Source organism: Artibeus jamaicensis, unplaced genomic scaffold (assembly GCF_021234435.1).
Source record: "Artibeus jamaicensis isolate MK-2021 breed Jamaican fruit bat unplaced genomic scaffold, CSHL_Jam_final contig_1998, whole genome shotgun sequence".
Taxonomy (NCBI): domain Eukaryota; kingdom Metazoa; phylum Chordata; class Mammalia; order Chiroptera; family Phyllostomidae; genus Artibeus; species Artibeus jamaicensis.
In genome coordinates, this window is record NW_026521407.1 from 23,586,181 (window position 1) to 23,605,882 (window position 19,702).

The window sequence follows — 19,702 nt, forward strand, 5'->3', positions numbered from 1 at the left end:
CCTCTTCTTACACCATATCTGAAACTCAGGGCATGAGTGGAAGGGTGGGTACTGACATGAGAAGCACTCAGGCAAGTCATCGAAACCTCATTTCTGCACCAAGAGATCTGATCTCCATAAAGCATATTTGCACCGGACCTTAACCAGGCTTCAATTCAGAGAAACCAAGATCTCATATTCTGCGCATTTCCAATTCACAGACAAGGCTCCATGGTAGATAAATTTCCTGATCAGAGGAAAATGCAACCTAGCTCGATGCAAATGCTAAAATTCAGTTCTATAAGGCCCTCAAAATCCACCAGATGTCCATAAGAGCGCCAAACACTTTTAGGACAAGAATTTAATAGTATAGGAAACATACTGAATGGGCTTAAGGGAAAGGTGGGGAATAAAAATGTACAATGGAGACCTAAAGAGCACTGGCCTCAGGGAGCATCACGTCTGACTGCACGCTGGCCTCAGAGTGACCAGAGATGGGAACTGTGGTCCCGGCATTCCCTACCTGCCTCCCGGCATAGCGAAGTGCAAGCTTCCCGCTCACCAGAGCCTGGACATCTTCTGGGCTAGAAAAAAAAAAAAAAAAACTTGGTCAATTGCTCCAGAACAGTATGCTTGTAAGTTTAGGTGAATTTCTTTTTCTCCGAAATCCACTGAGAATCAGCCCTCACTCCTAAACCCATATACCCCTCACACTGCAGAAGCCAGGATTTCTGTACTCTAGGACAAAGCTCAGCACTGAGGAGTAGACAAACTCCCGACATAAAAAGAAAGCCACACTAACCTACCAAAAGTAGTTGAACCAACAGGCAGAATGATAAGTGTAAATCAAAATCCCAATATAATATCCAAAAAGAATCCCAATGAGTACCTCATTTATTCCCCCAAAAGTGCAGATAAATTCTGTATTACTTTTTATAAAAGGATCTGTCATACTTGCTGTTTCCCCCTTTTTTAAACCTCTCCCTTAACCCACCCCCACTCTGGGTCGGCCCGGTCAGCTGGTACCGGTCTGTAAGCTGTTTTCTGGCCCTCGGTCCTAAGCTCAGCAACCCTCTGGACAGGATAATTGCAGGATGAGGAGAACCCCTCACGAGGGGCTGGGAAGCATAATTCTAAACTCCGTCTCCTCAATTCTGAAAGGCTAGCAAGTAAAAGTGCTCCAGATCACCGTCCGCCTTCCCACTCTTCAACCAGCCCAGGAAGCAGCTGCTGTGGCTTGTGACTAGCCAACCTCCCCGCCCAAGCCATCTCTGACAGAGCAGAAAACTTAGCTGAAGAATCTGAATTCTCATATCCCAGAGTAACGTGCACCTACGTGTTGAGCATGATTTTGCACAGCAACATGTACTTCAGAGATGTGATGGCCTTGGGGCTATCAATGGAGTCGTAACCCTCAAATGCCTCATAAAAATATGAGTATGCAGTTTTCCAGTCCTTCTCCTCTGCTGCATGGATAATGCCTGTGTATTGAAACATAAGGAGTAAGAACCCAGGAAACAAGAAAACCATGTAAGATTATGGCTGGGAAGGGCCTCAGAAATCTATCCCAACCCCATCTACTTATTCATGAGGTCAGAAAAGGATAAAGGACCTGCCCCAAGTCACTGCCAGCTAATGTCAAAGCTGAGATTAGAACCCAGGTGTTTGGCCTCCCAGTTCAATGTCATCTTGCCAATATAAATTCTGAAGGAGTTAAGATTCAACTCAAAGAAGATCCTAAAAACTGTACACTGTAACATCTTGCCCCATGCTTCTCACCCTTACTGCAGTCCTGTCTTGTGGAGCCACTAGAAAAGGACAGGTTTACCTTCCATCACTTCACTGTCACAGGTCAGGAAGTTGACCCCAACATCCCTGCACTACCTAAATGACCTGTTCTAATAACATTAACCATTTCATTAAGATAGCTTTTCTAAGCTTGACATTTTTATATGTAAGCAGCTTTCATGGGAGAAAAAAACATCCAACCTCTTATATTCTCATTTCAGATACTTGCCATTTATGGATGTGCTTTTGCCTAGACGCAGTCAGTATAGATTTCACATAATGCCAAATCCATAAATTTAAATGCACACAGTGCAATGGCTGGTGTGGCTCAGTGGATTAAGCACTGGCCTGTGAACCAAAAAGTCACCGGTTCAATTCCCAGTCAGGGCATATGCCTGGGCTGCAGGCCAAATACCTGGTTGGGGTGTATGAGAGGCAATCAATTGATGTATCTCTCACACATGATGTTTCTCTCCCTCTCTTTCTCCTTTCCCTCCCCTCTAAAAGTAAATAAATAAAATCTTTTAATAAGTAAATAATTGCACATTGCACTTTTTAGAAGCTGGGATGCTTCCAATAAGCCAAACTTTGATTGAACCTGCTATTATATCCAACCCATACTATGACTTGAGATAATTTGAAAATTAGTCTCTCTAGCTTGGGAACATCTAAGGCAAGCCCTAAGAGTCTATTTACCAGTTTTAACTCTCCCTCTGCCCCTTATGAGGTTATATTCCTCAGCCCCATGTATTTATTTACCACAGGGCTTCCCAACATTTTTCACACCAAGGTGCGTGTAGAAAGCATTCAGCACACTGGAGTACAAAGACAAAACCGCTTACACGTGACTCCAAGAGAGCAATGTTCCAGCGCACTCCTAACCTGCCTGTCACAAGCCTGTGTGTCTGGCACACCAAGGTGGAACTTCTAACTTAACAGCGAGTTAGTGAGTGGTAAGTGACACACCCCAATACTTTGATCCTACCAAAAGACCTCCCACTCTGACCCTGAAGGAATCAGATCCTCCTTCTCCCATTCTTAAATGCAGAGGCCTGGAGAGAACCCACCCTTCGCTGCAGCAAAGGAGAGCTCCCTAAAGATAGCCAACAAACAACCCTGCTAAACTAGATGAGACGAATCTCCACTTTCCCATATTTCCCAGTCCACAGCTAGAGGAGAACAGACCAGAGCCAAACTAAGAAAGTTAGGGGAAAAATAGTAAAATAAGCCCCCTGCCCCAAGATGGGTACACTATTTCCCCAATACATTAGTAAATAAGTGTCACACTGTGACCATGAGCATCATGGTTGACGTGGTTGACTGTTTATAAAAAGACTGTCACTCATTCAACACCAATATTAACAAGAGCCTACCATGCCGAGCACTCATATAGCTACTATAGAGGAAATAAATATGAATGAGGCCCTGAAGAAAATCAGTCTCATAGTGGAAAAGATGATCACCAAAACAGAAATGAGATCAGTATCATAACATGTCCGAAGAGATATACCTTGAAAAGGAAGTCTCAGAGCAAGGCAGTGAAGAGTGTTAACAGAAAGGCATCAGAGCTATGTCTGGAAGGATGTGTAAGAGTTTGCCAAGGGGACAAGATGAAGAAGAGAATTTTGAAGCAGAGATGACAAAATACATAAAGGCTCAGAAGCAAGAACACATGAAATCATTTGATCACTAGAAATGAAAAAGAGATGGGAATCAAAAGGAAAGAATGCCTTCCTTTTGAATGTCATGTTAAAGTATAATTTAGCCTGAGGATTACAAGGAACCATTGGAGCATTTTAAACAAAGAAGTTACATGATCAGCCCTGACTGGTGTAGCTCAGTAGGCTGGGTATCCTCTCACAGACCAAAAGATTGCTGGTTTGATTCCTGGTCAGGGCACAAGACTGGGTTGTGTGCCAGGTCCCTGATTGGGGGTGCGCGAGAGGCAACCAATCGATGTTTCTCTAGCACAATGATGTTTCTTTCCCTTTCTACCTTCCTTCCCCTCTCTCTAAAAAATAAATAACATCCTTTAAAAAATAACATAAAATCTCATAAAAATAAAATACCATTAACTAAAATAGTAGATGCAGAAAAAGAACAGTTGAGGGGACAGAGGTTAGATAATTCTGGTTTTTAGTATGCTGAGACTGAGATGCCTAAGGGACATTTAGGGGGGCGTGTCCATCATACAGCTGAACATCTGGATCTGGAATTTAGGAGAGGACGTTCTGGAGATTAACAGAAGGAGACCATTAGTTTTATGTGGCAGCTAAAGCCATGGAGAGTATGGGATTAGACAGAAAACGGGGAGAAGAGGAAGAGAAAAGAACTAAGGAAAAAACACTGAGGAACAAAGTCAGAAGGAAGAGGAAATAGCAAAGTGTGACCAAGGCTAATTGATCATCAAGGGAAGAAAACCAGAGAGACAGCAATGTCCAAGAAACCTACAGTGGTGTTTTTAAAAAAAAAGGCCTAGAATATTCAACAGGGTCAAAATCCTACATCCCTACCCTACCCAGTCAAAGGTTATAGGGGAGTTACTGATTTCTTTCAAGGAGTCAATACACAAGAAAGGACACTCTCAACTTTTTCAAGAATCTTGACAGAAAAGAAGATAGCAATTTAAAAAGAGGAAGGACCTGGCTGGTGTAGCTCAGTGGATTGAGCGCAGGCCTGCGAACCAAAGAATCGCGGTTCGATTCCCAGTCAGGGCACATGCCTGGGTTGCAGGCCAGTTCCCAGTGGGGGACGCATGAGAGACAACCATACATTGATAGTTCTCTCCCTCTCTCCTTCCCCTCTAAAGATAAATAAAATTTTAAAAATTAAGTAAAATAGTTTTTTGGTTTTTTTTTAATTTTAAAAATAAATAAAAAGGGAAAAGACTGTACTTTTCAGCTCGGGTGGTTCAGAAACTAGAGGAAGATCCGAGTGGAGAAGCAGACCACAGACTACGGTGGAACGGAAGGAGAGGCAAAAGGATCGCTCTTGGTAAGGGGGAAAAGTGGGTAGTGATACGAATTCTGGAGAGGGGAGAAAAGAGAGGGTTTACCTAAAAATGGCTTTATTTCCTCTGAGAATGCAGATGCAAGTTCATCTCTTGACCGTGAAGGACGGGCATAATAAAAGAGCAGGGGTTAAAGAAAGGTCAACACTAAGTACTGATTAAAGCTTCACATTCATCGTATCATTTACTCCCCACCACAATCCTATGAAGAGGTACAACCTACAGACAACTTAGGTAACTTGCCCAAAGATCAAGTAACCAGAATTTGGCAGAACCAAAATTTCAACCTGGGAGTCTAGAGCTACATGCTCTTGACCCCTGAATGACAAAACGTGCCACTTAACGCAATACCCAAGAGGCAAGTAGGGCAGACGTGCGTGGAAACTAAGGCTACAGAGGTAAGAGCTTTGAAGCCAGTCTTCTGTCTTCAACCCCAGCACTCCTCCAATAATAATAAACTGTGACTACTGGGTTGGCCAACAAGTTTGGTTTTTTCCATAAGATGGCCCAATTAAGTGCGTAGTTGTCTTAACTTTATTTGAAACAATTTTTTTTAGACCATATTGTAACAGCTGTCATATCAGCGTGCATTTCAAAAAAAATCATCAGCCCAGGGTGTTGCAGTTCAGTGAATTGAGCACACAGGCTGCGAACCAAAGTGTCACTGGTTCAATTACCAGTCAGGGCACATGCCTGGGTTGCCAGCCAAGTCCCCACCTGGAGGCACAAAACAGGCAACCAAACATTGATATTTCTCTCCTTCCCTTCCTCTCTCTCTAAATATAAATAAAAATAAAATCTAAAAAAAAAATTAATCAAATGGGTGAATTTCTATGTAGCCATCCATATGAAAGAAAATAAGCAACATTTTTGGCATATTACGCTTTATTATTTCAAGAAAGGTAAAAATGCAACTGAAACACAAAAAAGATTTGAGCAGTGCATGGACTGACCAAACATGTCAACACTGGTTTACAAATTTCATGCTGGAGATTTCTTGCTGGACAGTACTCCATGGTTGGGTACACCACGGACGTTGAGACCAATCAAATCAAGACATTAATTAAGAACAATTAACATTACCATACAGGAAATAGCCAACATACTCAAAATACCCAAATCAATAAAATTATTGGTGAAAATAAAAAATGTCTTTTATTTTACAGAAAAAAACATGAATTTTTTTGCCAACCCCCAAAATAAAAGCTACTGACTACAAGAAAAAGTATTCTACTACCCATGGTCTCCTAGCCCCAACATTCACACAGTCCACCAGGAAGCTATCCACAACACTCAACTGAAATTGGGGACGGGGGTCTTTTCTTAGCCCTGTTCTGAGGCCATTTGGAAAAGTCTAATACACTTTACGAAGATCTCCAAGTGACATCAGATGTAGGCTGGTCCATTCTGGAAAGAGCTGCTACCACCCTGAGCAGCAACAAAGACAGAAATTGGGCAGCTTTTTAAACCTTTAAGTAAGATCTCTCTAGGGTCTCAGCTCTCAAAAATCAAGTTGCCTGCTCAATCATGAATACGCATGTTGTTAATATATTTTAGGCAATTCATAGAAAGTTAATAGAAGGAAGCAGCTAATTAGAGAAATAGCCTTCTAACTGGTTTCTTTGAAGAAGCCCAAGCCAAATCAGCCAATTTTACTCCCCAACCCTCCACGCCTGCCACCTGTGAAATAAGATGAGCTTTAAGAAAACATCCCGTGAGTAGCTACAGACATTACCCGACTGCATATCCAAGGTGGCCTGCAATTTAGGGGGGCAGTAGATGGCATTTGCTGTGGTTCGAGCGGAGGTTAAGGCAGCTCGAGCTTTCGGCAAGTTGCTCAGGGCATGGTATGTTTTGCTTTCTAAGAGCTGTACTTCCACCAAAAGGGCTTTGTCATCCATCTTTTTCAACTCCCGCAACAGCTGAGAACCTAAAGAAGAAAAGAAAATATGCCCCATTTCTTAGCCATAATCTTTTTATTTCCAAACTATAAAAGAAAGTTTATTTAGAAAGTTACAGAGGCAAAAGAAGGGCCCTTGGAGCTAAGAAGAGAGAAAGGGAAAGGTAACACACCCTGAGGGAAGAGAAGAGGTAGAGAAAAGGCAAGGGGAAAGGTGTGGTCTCAGAAGGAAGACTGTGCCTTCTGGCCAAAATCTTGATACCTTAACCCATAACACAAGGGTGTCAAATGCATTTTCACCGGGGAAGTGAGGGGCCACATCAGCCTCATGATTGCCTTCAGAGGGCCAAATGTAATTTTAAGACTGTATAAATATAATTATTCTTTAACTAGGGGCAAGGAGCTTGGCACTGACACCAGGTAGAAACAAGGTGCCAAGCCAGATAAAATAAGGTGGAGGGCGGGATTCAACCTGCGTGCCTCGTGTTTCCCACCTGTGCCACAACATCTCCCTTTCTCACCCTCATAAGAACACTCAGGACCCTGGCTGGTGTGGCTCAGTGAATTGAGCCCCAGGCTACACACCAAAAGGTCACAGGTTCCATTCCCAGTCAGGGCACATGCCTGAGTTGTGGGCCAGGTCTCCAGTAGGGGGCGCATGAGAGGCAACCACACACTGATGTTTCTCTCAATCTCTTTATCCCTCCCTTCCCCTCTGTCTAAAAATTAATAAACAAAAGATCTTTTAAAAATTTATCCTGCCTTACAACCCAATGATTTCACTTCTGGGACTATACCTGAAAAAACCCAAAACACTGACTCAAAAGAATATATGTACTCCTATATTCATTGTAGCACTATTTGCAATCGCCAAGATTTGGAAGCAGCTAAGCGCCCGGTGGAAGATAGTGGACAAAAAAAGCTGTGGTAAGCCCTGGCCGGTGTAGCTCTGTGGATTGAGCACGGGCCTGTGAACCAGAGGATGGCGATTCGATTCCCAGTCAGGGCACATGCCTGGGTTGCAGGCAGGTTCCCTGAAGGCCAGTTCCCTGCAGGGGATGCACTAGAGGCAACCATACATTGATGTTTCTCTCCCTCTCTCCTTCCCCTCTAAAGATAAATAAATAAAAATTTAAAAAAAAAAAAAAACTGTGGTAATTTATACAACGGAATACTACTCAGCCATAGAAAAAAAGGGACCTGGAGGGTATCATGTAAAAAAAAGTAAGCCAGCCATAGAAAGACAAACACCATACGATTTCACTTATATGTGAAATCTAATGAACTAAATAAATAAACTGAAGGAAGAAAGACTCACAGAGACAGAGAACAGAATGACAACTCTAGGCAGGGGAGCAGGGGGAGCTGGGTGAAAATGTGAAGGAATTAAGCACCAAAAAAAAAGCAGCAAACCTCATAGACACAGACAACAGTATGGTAACTGCCAGAGAGAAAGAGAGAAAAGGTAGGGGAAGGTGGGAGGGGGTAATGGTGGAATAAATGGTGATGGAGGGATACTTGACTTGGGGTGGTGAACACACAGTATACCTAAAACCTATTATTACTTTATTAACCAATGTCACCCCATAAATTTTTTCAAATAAAATAAATTTTTAATGTTTTAAATAAATAAAAAAATAAACAATTCTAGTTAGTTTCTTAGAACTTCCAAATGGCACTTTTCCATGACAGATTCAGTAAATAAAAGCTATCTTCAACCCATCTAAGAAGTAGAAAGAATATACATTATTAATAAAAGTGGTCATGTTCAAAAATACATTCAGGTAGCCAGCTAGGATGCCTTATTGATTTCTACCAGCTTACTTACCCAAATGCAATGCTTCCTGGTATCTCTTCGTATCAAAGTACAAAGACACCAGTCTCGCCTAGGGAAGAGAGAAGGTATTGACTGATGGGAAGGAGGGTAAAAGCCAAAGACAGAACTCAAAAAGATTGAGAGCCACCGAACTGTTACTGTTAAATATCAAATCCTGATAATAATATCAAATTCAGTCTAAAAAAATTACCTAGCTCATGGTACCTCCTATTACGGGCAGTGACTGTTAACTTGGGCGACATTTCTGCTTACTCATCTAAGTTAGCAGATATGTCTCCAAACTTCAACCAGTGCAACTGTCATGACTGAAAATACTAGCAATAAGCTTTGGGTGCCTGGATAATAATATAAAGTTGCAGAAAATACTTTTAATCCAATGGTGTTACTTACACCCATAATCTGTCTAACGCCTAGAGACCTGAAATCAGTACTAATATAAGTACATACCTCCAAAGCCTGGCGTAAGAAAGTTCTTTTCTCTGATTTGGCCCATTCGATGCACTCTAAACACAACTCAACCTGCAACAGAGAAAAGAGAGTACACTCAATATTATGTTCTCACATTCTTCCCACAAACTTGCTTCGGAGAACAGCTTTAATCCCCTCCTTAATACTACCCATTCTGCTCTGTTTAATGCCTTGATCCACAGTGTCCCAATGTGTAACTTATATCATAATAAAGACCCAACTAGGCTTTTCACACATAAATTATCTTTGTGTTTAGATTGTATTCCTCTGGAAAAGAGCCTCATTGTTGAGATTCCTCTTTTTTGTTGTTATTGCTGTTTTCAATATATTTTGATTATGCTATTACAGTTGTCCCAATATTTCCTTTGTTCCCCTCTGCCCAGTACCTCCTTCCCTCCCGCAATCCCCTAATTTATGTCTATGAGTCCCGCATATTAAGTTCTTTGGCTTCTCCATTTCCTATAATGTTTTTTTAAAATATATTTTATTGATTGTGCCACTACAGTTGTTCTATTCCCCCCTTCATTCCCTTCCATCCTGCACACCCCCTCCCCCACCAGTCCCCCCCTTTAGTTTATGACCACATGTCTCAAGTTCTTTAGATTCTATATTTCCCATACTATTCTTGCCCTCCCCATTTTCTACCTACTGTCTACACTACTTATTTTCTGTATCATCTCCCCCTTCTCCTTCTCCCACTCCCCTGTTGCTAACCCTCCATGTGATCTTCATTTCTATGGTTCTGCTCCTGATCTAGCTGTCCTCTTAGTTTGCTTTTGTTTTAGGTGTGGTTCTTAGTAACTGTGAGTTTGCTGCCCTTTCACTGTTCATATTTTTTATCTTCTTTTTCCTAGGTAAGTTCCTTTAAAATTTCATATAATAAGGGCTTGGTGATGATGAACTCCTTGAACCTGATCTTATCTGAGAAGCACTTTATCTGTCCTTCCATTCTAAATGAAAACTTTGCTGGATACAGCAATCTTGGTTGTAGGTCCTTGCCTTTCATGACTTGGAATACTTCTTTCCAGCCCCTTCTTGCCTGTAAGGTCTCTTTTGAGAAATCCACTGACAGTCTGATGGGAACTCCTTTGTAGGTGACTGTCCCCTTATCTCTTGCTGCTTCTAGGATTCTCTCCATTTTAATCTTGGCTAATATAATTATGATGTGCCTTGGTGTGTTCCTTCTTGGGCCCAACTTCTTTGGGACTCTCTGAGCTTCCTGGATTTCCTGGAAGTCTAGTTCCTTTGCCAGAATGGGGAAGTTCTCATTTATTTATTTGTTCAAATAAGGTTTCCACTTGTGACTGTTCCTCTTCCCCTTCTGGTGCCCCTATACTTTGGATGTTGGAGCGTTTAAAGATGTCCTGGAGGTTCCTAAGCCTGTCCTCGTTTTTTTGAATTCTTGTTTCTTCATATTTTTTTGTTTGGTCATTTTTTTCTTCCTTCTGGTCCGCTCCCTTGATTTGAGTCCCAGTTTCCTTTTCACCACTATTGGTTTCCTGTGCATTTCCATTCATTTCAATTAGTTTAGCCTTCATATGTTCCTCTAATTTGTGACTAAAATCAACCAGTTCTGTGAGCATTCTGATCACCAGTGTTTTGAACTATGCACCTGAAAGCTTGGCTATTTCTTCATCACTTAGATTTATAGGCTCTGGGGCTCTGAGTTCTTCTTGAGCCATGTTTTGATCTGTTTGTGCCTGTTACGTTTGAGGAGCGGAGCCTTTGATGTTCACCAGGGCCGGGCCACCTAAGTCACTGGTTCATGGTGCTATAAGTGGGGGCGGGTCAGAGAGAGGCCACCCAGGTCACTGGTTTGTGACACTGTAGGTGGGGGCAGGGTCAGAAAGGGACAATGGCGGTCCCCTCTGCCCCTTCCAGCCACGGGGTCCTGCATGGTCTGTCTCACCGCTCGCTCCTTCACCGGTTTATCTGCGCTCGAATGTATGACCGTGGTCAGCCCTCAGTGGATCCGCCCACAACTGCTGGAGCGCCTGGGTCACGCGCCTGGGTCAGTCCCCCGGATCAGTCCGGTGGATCTTTCCTGCCCGACCCTGCTCTGCTGCTGGCTCTGCCCCTCTTACCGGTTTGGCTGAAGGGTGCGTTTTTGTCAGACTTCCATATAGTTCAATTTTCTGTGGTTTGGCTGCATTTTTGTTGCTAAAACTTTGTTGTTTTTAAACTTGATTGTGCGAGAAGGCACAGTGCTTCCACATACGCCTCCATCTTGGCGGAAGTCCAACCTCCTATAATGTTCTTAACACCCCCCTGTCTATTATGTACCTACCAATTACGCTTCTTAATCCCTGAATGACTTCCCCGTTCTCTCTTCCCCCTCCCAGCTGATAACCCTTCATGTGATCTCCATATCCTCCATATGATATGATCTCCATATCTTTGTTTCTGTTCCTGTTCTGCTTATTTGCTTGGTTTTTAGATTCAGTTGTTGATAATTGTGAATTTCTTTCCATTTTAATGTTCATAGTTTTGACCTTTTCCTTATATGTTCGCTTTAATATTTCACATAACAATGGCTTGTTGACAGTGACCTCCTTTAGTTTTATTTTGTCCCTTCTAGACTGCAAAGTTTCCTTTAAGATGTCAGCTGACAGTCTTTGGGAACTCCTTTGTAGGTAACTCTCTGCTTTTCTCTTGCTGCTTTTAAAAATATATATATATATATTTTATTGATTATGCTATTATAATTGTCCCATTCCCCCCCTTCAGTCCCCTCCACCCTGCACACCCCCTCCCACCCACCTCCCACCACTTTAGTTCATGTCCATGTGTCGTAAGTTCTTTAGCTTCTACATTTCTACACTACTCTTGCCCTCCATCCTCCCCCTATTTTCTCCCCACCATCTATGCTACTTATTTTCTGTACCTTCTCCCCCTTCTCCTCCTCCCACTCCCGTTTGCTAACCCTCTGTGTGATTTCCATTCCTGTGGCTCCCCTCCTGATCTAGCTGTCTACTTAGTTTGCTTTTGTTTTAGGTGTGTCTGTTAATAACTGTGAGTTTGCTGTCCTTTCACTGTTCATCTTTTTTATCTTCTTTTTCTTAGATGAGTCCCTTTAATATTTCACATAGTAAGGGCTTGGTGATGATGAACTCCTTGAACTTCGACTTACCTGAGAAGCACTTTATCTGTCCTTCCATTCTAAATGAAAGCTTTGCTGGATACAGCAATCTTGGATGTAGGTCCTTGCCTTTCATGACTTGGAATACTTCTTTCCAGCCCCTTCTTACCTGTAAGGTCTCTTGAGAAATCAGCTGACAGTCTGATGGGAACTCCTTTGTAGGTGACTGTCCCCTTAGCTCTTGCTGCTTCTAGGATTCTCGCCTTCATTTTAATCTTGGCTAATGTAATGATGATGTGCCCTGGTGTGTTCCTCCTTGGGTCCAACTTCTTTGGGACTCTCTGAGCTTCCTGGATTTCCTGGAAGTCTATTGCCTTTGCCAGGTTGGGGAAGTTCTCATTTATTATTTGTTCAAATAAGTTTTCCACTTGTTGCTCTTCCTCTTCCCCTTCTGGGACCCCTATAATTCGGATGTTGGAGCGTTTAAAGATGTCCTGGAGGTTCCTAAGCCTCTTCTCATTTCTTTTTTTGAATTCTTGTTTCTTTATTCTTTTCTCTTTGCTTGTTTCTTTCTTCCTTCTGGTCCACTCCCATTGAGTCCCAGTTTTCTTTCCATCACTAATGGATCCCTGTGCATTTTCATTCATTTCACTTAGTGTAGTCTTCACCTTTTCATCTAATTTGCAACCAAAATCAACCAGTTCTGTGAGCATCCTATCACCAGTGTTTTGAACTGTGCATCTGATAGGTTGGCTATCTCTTGGTCGCTTAAAAGTATTGGCTCTGGGGCTTTGATTTGTTCTTGGTTGATTTGTTCTTTTGATTTGTTCTTCCATTTTTAGTCTGGTCGTGCCTGTTTCATATGAGTGGCAGAGCCTCGGTGTTCACCATGGTGAGGCAACCCAGTGGCTGGGTTGTGACACTATATGTGGGGGCAGGGTCAGAGAGGGAGCAATGGCACTTGTTCCGCCCTCTCTCCCATTTCAGTCCCTTCTACTGCTTCCCACAAGCCGGCACCTTTTCAATCTATGCTTTTAGGCTTTATTTCCCATTGCCGGGGCCCTGGGTTGCTCGGTCCGTCTTGCTGCCCATTTTTGCCTAGTTTATCTGCGCACAAATGTGTGACCATGGTCAGCCCCACTGCCTGCACTCCCGGGTCTGCCTGCCACTGGGTTTTCCTGCCACGATCCCTCTCCACAGGCCACCAACTCCACCCCTCTTACTGGTCTGGTTCAATGGTTGTCGGACTTCCGTATAGTTCAATTTTCTGTCTGTTCTGGTTGTGTTTTTTGCTTCTAAATCTTTGTTGTATCTAATTTTGGTTGTGCAAGGAGGCACAGTGTTTCCACCTACGCCTATATCTTGGCCAGGAGTCTTCTCTTGTTGTTTTTATGATTCTCTCTTTATTTCTACTTTATCTTTAACCTTTAGCATTTTTTAAACATTTTGTTTATTAACAGAGGGGAGAGGGAGGGAGAAAGAGAAGGAGAGGAACATCAATGTGTGACTGCCTCTTGCACACTCCCTAATGAAGACCTGTCCCACAACCCAAGCATGTGCCCTGACTAGGAATTGAACCTGCAACCCTTTAGTTTGCAGGCCAGCACTCAGTCCACTGAGCCACACCAGTCAGGGCTAACCTTTAGCATTTTAAATATGGTGTGTCTTGGTGTGGTCTTCTTTGGGTCCAACTTGTTTGGGACTCTCTGACCTTCCTGGGCTTTTATGTCTATTTCCTTCACCAAATTAGGAAAATTTTCTTCTATTTTTCCAAATAAGTTTTCTTTTTCCTGCTCTTCCTCTTCTCCTTCTAGTAGCCCTATGATTCGGATGTTGGTTAAGTATGGAGATGTCCTAGAGGCTCCATATTCTATTCTCATTTTTTAATTATTTTTTTCTTCTTAGTGTTCTGTTTGACTACTTTTTTTCCCTCCTTATGTTCCAAATCATTCATCTGAATCTCATCTTTATCCCCTCCGCTACTGGTCCCCTGTAGATTTTTCTTTACTTCATTTAGTGCAACCTTCAATATCTGCCTGGGTCTTTCTTTATACCCTTGCAGTACCCCATGATTTCTTTGGGCATCCTGATAACCAGTGTTTTCAACTTTGCATCTAATCAGTTGCTTATCTCCACTTCATTTAGTTCTTTTCCTGGAGTTTTGGTCTATTTTTTAATTTGGGGCATATTTCCATGTCACCTCAGTTTGGCAGCCTCCTTGTGTTTGTTTCAGTGTATTAGGTAGAGCTGTTCTGGCTCCCTGTTTTAGAAGCATGGCCTATTGTAGAAAAGACATCTGTAAATTGTGTGGGGCAGAGCCTTAAGTAGTCACCGGGCAAGGTGATCCTTTCACCATTTTGTGGCTCTCTGTGGGGGAGGGCTCAGAGAAGGGACAATGCTGCTGTTTGGCCTTTGGAAGCTGGCATTTGCTCCCTTGCCAGTCACTTCATTTTCTCCCCTTCTTCCCATATGCCACTGGTGCCCTCCCAGCTATTGCCATGGTGCTGAATCCCAGACAGGATGGATCTGTATGAGTCCTAAGTCCATTGAGGGACCTTTAAGAGAAGTCTCTTGAATATCCCAGTTTCTTCTGCCACCCCAACCCCCTGATTTGGGTAGATAGAAGTTAGGGGGACTTATCTTCCTGGCACTGGGACCCTGGGCTGTATAGTCTGGGTGGGGGCTGGGATCGCTAACACCCAAAGGTGTTCCTCTCAATTTTTATCCACCATATGTAAATGTTGGGTTGCTCATTTCACTGCCTCTCCACTCCTCTGCGCCCCCACCTCTGCCCCTCCTACCCATCTGGATGAATGTAACTCCCATGGTTGTCAGACTTCCACATAGCTAGATCTTCTGACAAATCTGGGTGTTATTTGTTCTGTAGTGTATTTGTAATTTTTGTTGTAGTTGTATGTGGAGGCAAAGCATGTTTACCTACACCTCCAATTTGGATGGAAGTTGAAATTCCTCTTCTACTTTTCCCAGGAGAGACCCCAAATTTCAAACATATGTAGCCCTGGAATGTAGATTTCTATGATGGCTAAGAAATTTTTTAATTTCTCCCTGAATATTAAATAGTAACAGTGATGTGTTAATGTGAATACACTGGTAATAAAGAAGCTCTCGGCCTAAGCACAAATGCCTTGTTACTAACAGTTGCTTATAAGACTAGAGAGGCCCAGATGGCTCTTCCCTTTCAGACTCTAAGAAGTGCAACTAACAAATTCATCAACCTAATACTGCAAATTTAGCTTCTATTAAAGGCAGTAGATAGAAATTAGAATTAACCTAACACTTAGAGGGGGCTTAAACTTTATTTAAAGGCACTCTGAATCCTCAGTTCTATCTGCCACCTAAGCGGTAACACAATGTACAAAGTGGTTGATTCGAAGTAACAGTCTACGCAGGACAGTCTACATGTCACTGAGTATCCTTGACATACTAGCTTTGCCAAACTACTCATTAAGTACTGCAGGTCTTATATCACTGCTGTTACTTCAAGTTTTATATCAAAACCCCTAATCAGAGCACAAGATAAAAGAAACCAAGCTTCCTGGAGATCTATTTCACTAATAGGACAGGTTTTTATATGTAAATCCAGAGTTCTCTTAAGAGATATTGTAAGGAGAGAAAAGTTAAGGGATATAGTCAAAACTGACACATCTTCTGCCTTTAAAATGTAGGTCAAAATTCAATAAATAAAAATTAATGACTGATATTAAATGGTATTTTGGAAGATTTAACACTAATCGAGATTCATTGAAACCTTTATAACTCATTAGAGCCCTCTGGTGGTTCCAAATACAACAGACTCAAAAAAAGTCTACAAAAACTAAAAATAAAGCAAGCCAATCACGATTTCAGACTTTTAAATTATGTTCTGAAAAGCCAAACTCAAAGTAAGATCTCTTTTCATAACATGAATTGAACTAAAAATATTTTATTGAATATTTTAGCAACAAAAATACAAGAATCTTTAGTCCTACACACCTTGACAGGGCTAAGAAGAGCTCACCATCAGTTTTACCCACAGAGCTTTTTCAAACAACACAAAAAAATGAATGCCTAGGCTCGGGACTCAGCAGTCTGGAAGAGATCTTGGCCACTCTGATGTACATTTTCCCAGTTAAGAAGCACTGAATTCTCCAAAATCTCACCTGTCTCCATTTCCATGACAGTCCAGATGTTAAGTGACACACCCAGGACCACCTATCAGCTCTGGGACCAGAACTGGACCCTACTTCCAGTGCTCTTTCTATCTCGAACCATCTTTAATAAGTTAAGGTCAGAACAGACATTTCTTCTAGAGCAGGGATTTTATTTTTACAAATTAACATGAACTGCATGTTTGTTATCAATTACCAGGTACACATTATCTAGAATTGTAATTGGTGAACCAGTGCTTCAGTTCTAAGGAAAAAATGTAAAGGCCTTTGCAACACAGCTATTTGTCTGAAAGGCTGTGTGCTTTGCTAATGCTAACAATGATTGATAATGGGGATAAGGATATAAGAGACACAGCTTCTGGAGGAAGCCCTTACTTGAGATAAAAGCGTGATGTGGTCAAAATTAGTAAGTTTTAAATCAATACATTTAACTATTTGTTACGATTTTTGTTAAGTAAATCCCTATGGGGAAAAAAATTACTATTCTATGTCTGAAATTTTCTGCACAAACTCCTTTTTCCATTGAAATAACATTCCAATACAGTATTTTTTTTTTTATGTAAGGCTTCTTAAAATGTGCTACTGTGTTTCAGTCAGACTGTAGCGCGCATGCACACACACACACACACACACACACCAAAAAAGGCTTCCCATAGGCAACTCCCTAGAGATCCCTGTTCACTATTTGGCAAGGATCTAGTTCAGCCTTGTTTCTGCCCTCCTCACCCCAATTTTCTACTCCCTTCCCCTTGTCAACCACCCTACTCCCACTCCCCCACCCACCTAACCACTCCCAAACCCAATACAAATATCCTCATTCTCTAGGCTCTAAGCCTTAGTATTGCAACTGACCCAATCCTAACCTGAATCAAATCAGCCTTTCAGAATATAGCAAGCCGAAGACTGTTATGCAGATCTAACTTGTGGTTAGTCCCCAAATAGAAAAAGGCAAAGAAAACTCTACCCACCCCCCAACTCTTGGTACCAAACTCCCCAGCACAAAATTCCTAGTTCTCTTATGAGTGTACTAAAACTTCACATTTTGCCTCAGGCTTCAATACTACTGTAACAGTGATATCCAACTACGACTCATTTTCCTATCCTTTACCATCGCTCAATTAAAGAATCTTCCAAAGTTAAGACTATCTCCAGTTTCACCAAGTCAAAGACTCTGAGTCACCTAGATCATTGTTTATATCTCAATTCAGTAAACTTAAGCCTTAATTCAACAAAGTATCTCCTAAACATCTACCATGGGGAAGGCATAATCCATGAATTCCCTCAACAAATATTAGTTATGTAACTCCACTGGGCTAAACTACTCTACCTCTGCTGAGGACAACAGTGAATGGGACAAAGTAGCAATCCTCATGGAACGCATATTCTAAGGAGGAAATAGATGTTAATAAGTAAAATAAATATAAAGAAAAGTAAAGCAGAGATAGAGTATTCTAAATAAGGGAATCAAGGAAGGTCTCTGAGTAACTAAGATATAAGCAAAGACCAGAAATGAAGTGAAGAAAAAGCTGTGTTAAGGTAAGGCTGAGAGTAATCAAGATGTATAAAAATGCCCCAAGCCTAGACAGCTTGAAGTTACGACCGAAAAAAAAAGGGGGGGTCAATATTAGAACTATAAAGGAAGCAAAAGAGAGAGTAATATGGTGGGTTAGAAAAGGGGTAGCCGTGGTTAAGGAACCACCATGGACAGGTGTATCTTGGAGATATCTGGTTTGGTTCCAGACCATTGCAATAAAGTCAGCACAGCAATAAAGCAAGTCAAACTCTTTTTGACAATGGAGGGTTTTGCCTTCAATTTGTAAAGAACACATCTGTAAAGAGCAATAAAGCAAAGTAGAAAAGGAAAAAAAATTGAAGAACAATAACAAAAAAGGCGAAGTGCAATAAAGTGAGGTATGCCTACATTAGGAAAGGAAAAGTCACTTGAGGTGCTACAAGGTATACAGAACTTCACCTGAGTGAAACCATACTACAAAAAAGATAAGGCAAATGTTCAAGTGATTGTCACACAAAAACTGTTATATTTCTGGTTAGAAATGTAACACATACAAGATATAATGTGGATCACTGAAGGGTGAAAATCACAGTGAGGTCAACAAGCAAAGACTTCAGAGATGGGAGCATATACAGCTTGCTCAGCAAACAGCTAGGCATCCAATATGGCTGACGTGTCTGGTACACATCACAGATTGCCAGCTGCTGCTGCAAGTTTACAGGAGAAAACCACAATACACCTAATTCTGCAGGCAATACACAGCAATGGCTGTGTATTCTCCAAGAACCTAGTGAGGACGTCAGCAGCATAAAAAAGATCCAATCAGAAACAAAGGATACGCTAATTGAAATGAAGAACAATTTACAGGGAAACAACAGTAGAGTGCATGAAGCCAAGAATCAAATCAATGACGTGGACATAGGGTAGAAAAAACAACCAATCAGAACAAGAAAAAAAATCCAAAAAAATGAGGCTAGTTTAAGCAGCCTCTGAGAAAACTTCAAGAGATCCAATATTCGCATCACAGTAGGGTGCCAGAAGGAGAACAGAAAGAGCAAGAAATCAGAAATCTATTTGAAATAACAGTGCAAGAAAACTTCCCTAATTTGCTGAAGGAAAGACATGCAAGTTGAGAAAGCAGGGCCCCAAACAAGAGGGGTGCAAACAGACCCAGTCCAAGACATAATCACAATTAAAATACCACAGGTTAAAGATAAAGAGAGAACCTTAAAAGCAGCAAGAGAAAAGAAGTCAGTTACCTACAGGGGAGTTCCATAAGAAGCAGATTTCTCAAAAGAAAGTTTGCAGGCTAGAAGGGAGTGGCAAGACATATTCAAAGTCGTGTAAAGCAGGGACCTACAGCCAAAGACACTGTACCCGGCAAAGATATCATTTAGAATTGAAGGGCAGCCCTGGCTGGTGTGACTCAGTGGACTGAGTGCCACCCTGCAAAGTCAACAGTTCGATTCCCAGTCAGGGCACATGCCTGGGTTATGGGCCAGGTCCCACAATGGAGGCCAGCAAGAGGCAACCAATCAGTGTTTTTCTCACACATCAGTGTTTCTTTCCCTCTCTTTCTTCCTCCCTTCCCTTCTCTCTCAAAATAAATAAAAATTTTTTTTAAAAAAGAGAGAACTGAAGGGCATATAAAGAAGTTCCCAGATAAGAAAAAACTAAAGAAATTCATCATCAAATCATTATTATATAAAATGTTAAAGGGACTTATTTGAGAAAAAGATCAGGCCTGGCTGGTGTAAGTCAGTAGACTGAGTGTCAGCCTGCAAACCAAAAAGTCACCAGTTCAATTCCCGGTCAGGGCACATGCCTGGGTTGCCCGCTGGGCCCCCAGTTGGCAGTGTGCAAGAGGCAACCAATCAATATATCTCTTGCACGTCAATGTTTCTCTCCCTCTCTTTCCCCCTTCCCTCTCCTCTATCTAAAAAAAAAAATAAAAATCTA

General features: G+C 41.8%; 1 protein-coding gene across 1 annotated transcript in view; it reads right to left on the reverse strand.

The window, feature by feature from the left end:
- PSMD11 (proteasome 26S subunit, non-ATPase 11) overlaps positions 1 to 19,702 on the reverse strand; it is a 36,040-nt gene that overhangs the window by 6,285 nt on the left and 10,053 nt on the right. Inside the window, exons 4-8 of the mRNA XM_037143318.2 lie at positions 8,962 to 9,033; positions 8,506 to 8,563; positions 6,513 to 6,707; positions 1,316 to 1,460; positions 503 to 563 (exon numbers count right to left, since the gene is read on the reverse strand). Of these exons, the coding sequence (XP_036999213.2) occupies positions 503 to 563; positions 1,316 to 1,460; positions 6,513 to 6,707; positions 8,506 to 8,563; positions 8,962 to 9,033 (531 nt within the window). The remainder of the gene's footprint in view (positions 1 to 502; positions 564 to 1,315; positions 1,461 to 6,512; positions 6,708 to 8,505; positions 8,564 to 8,961; positions 9,034 to 19,702) is intronic.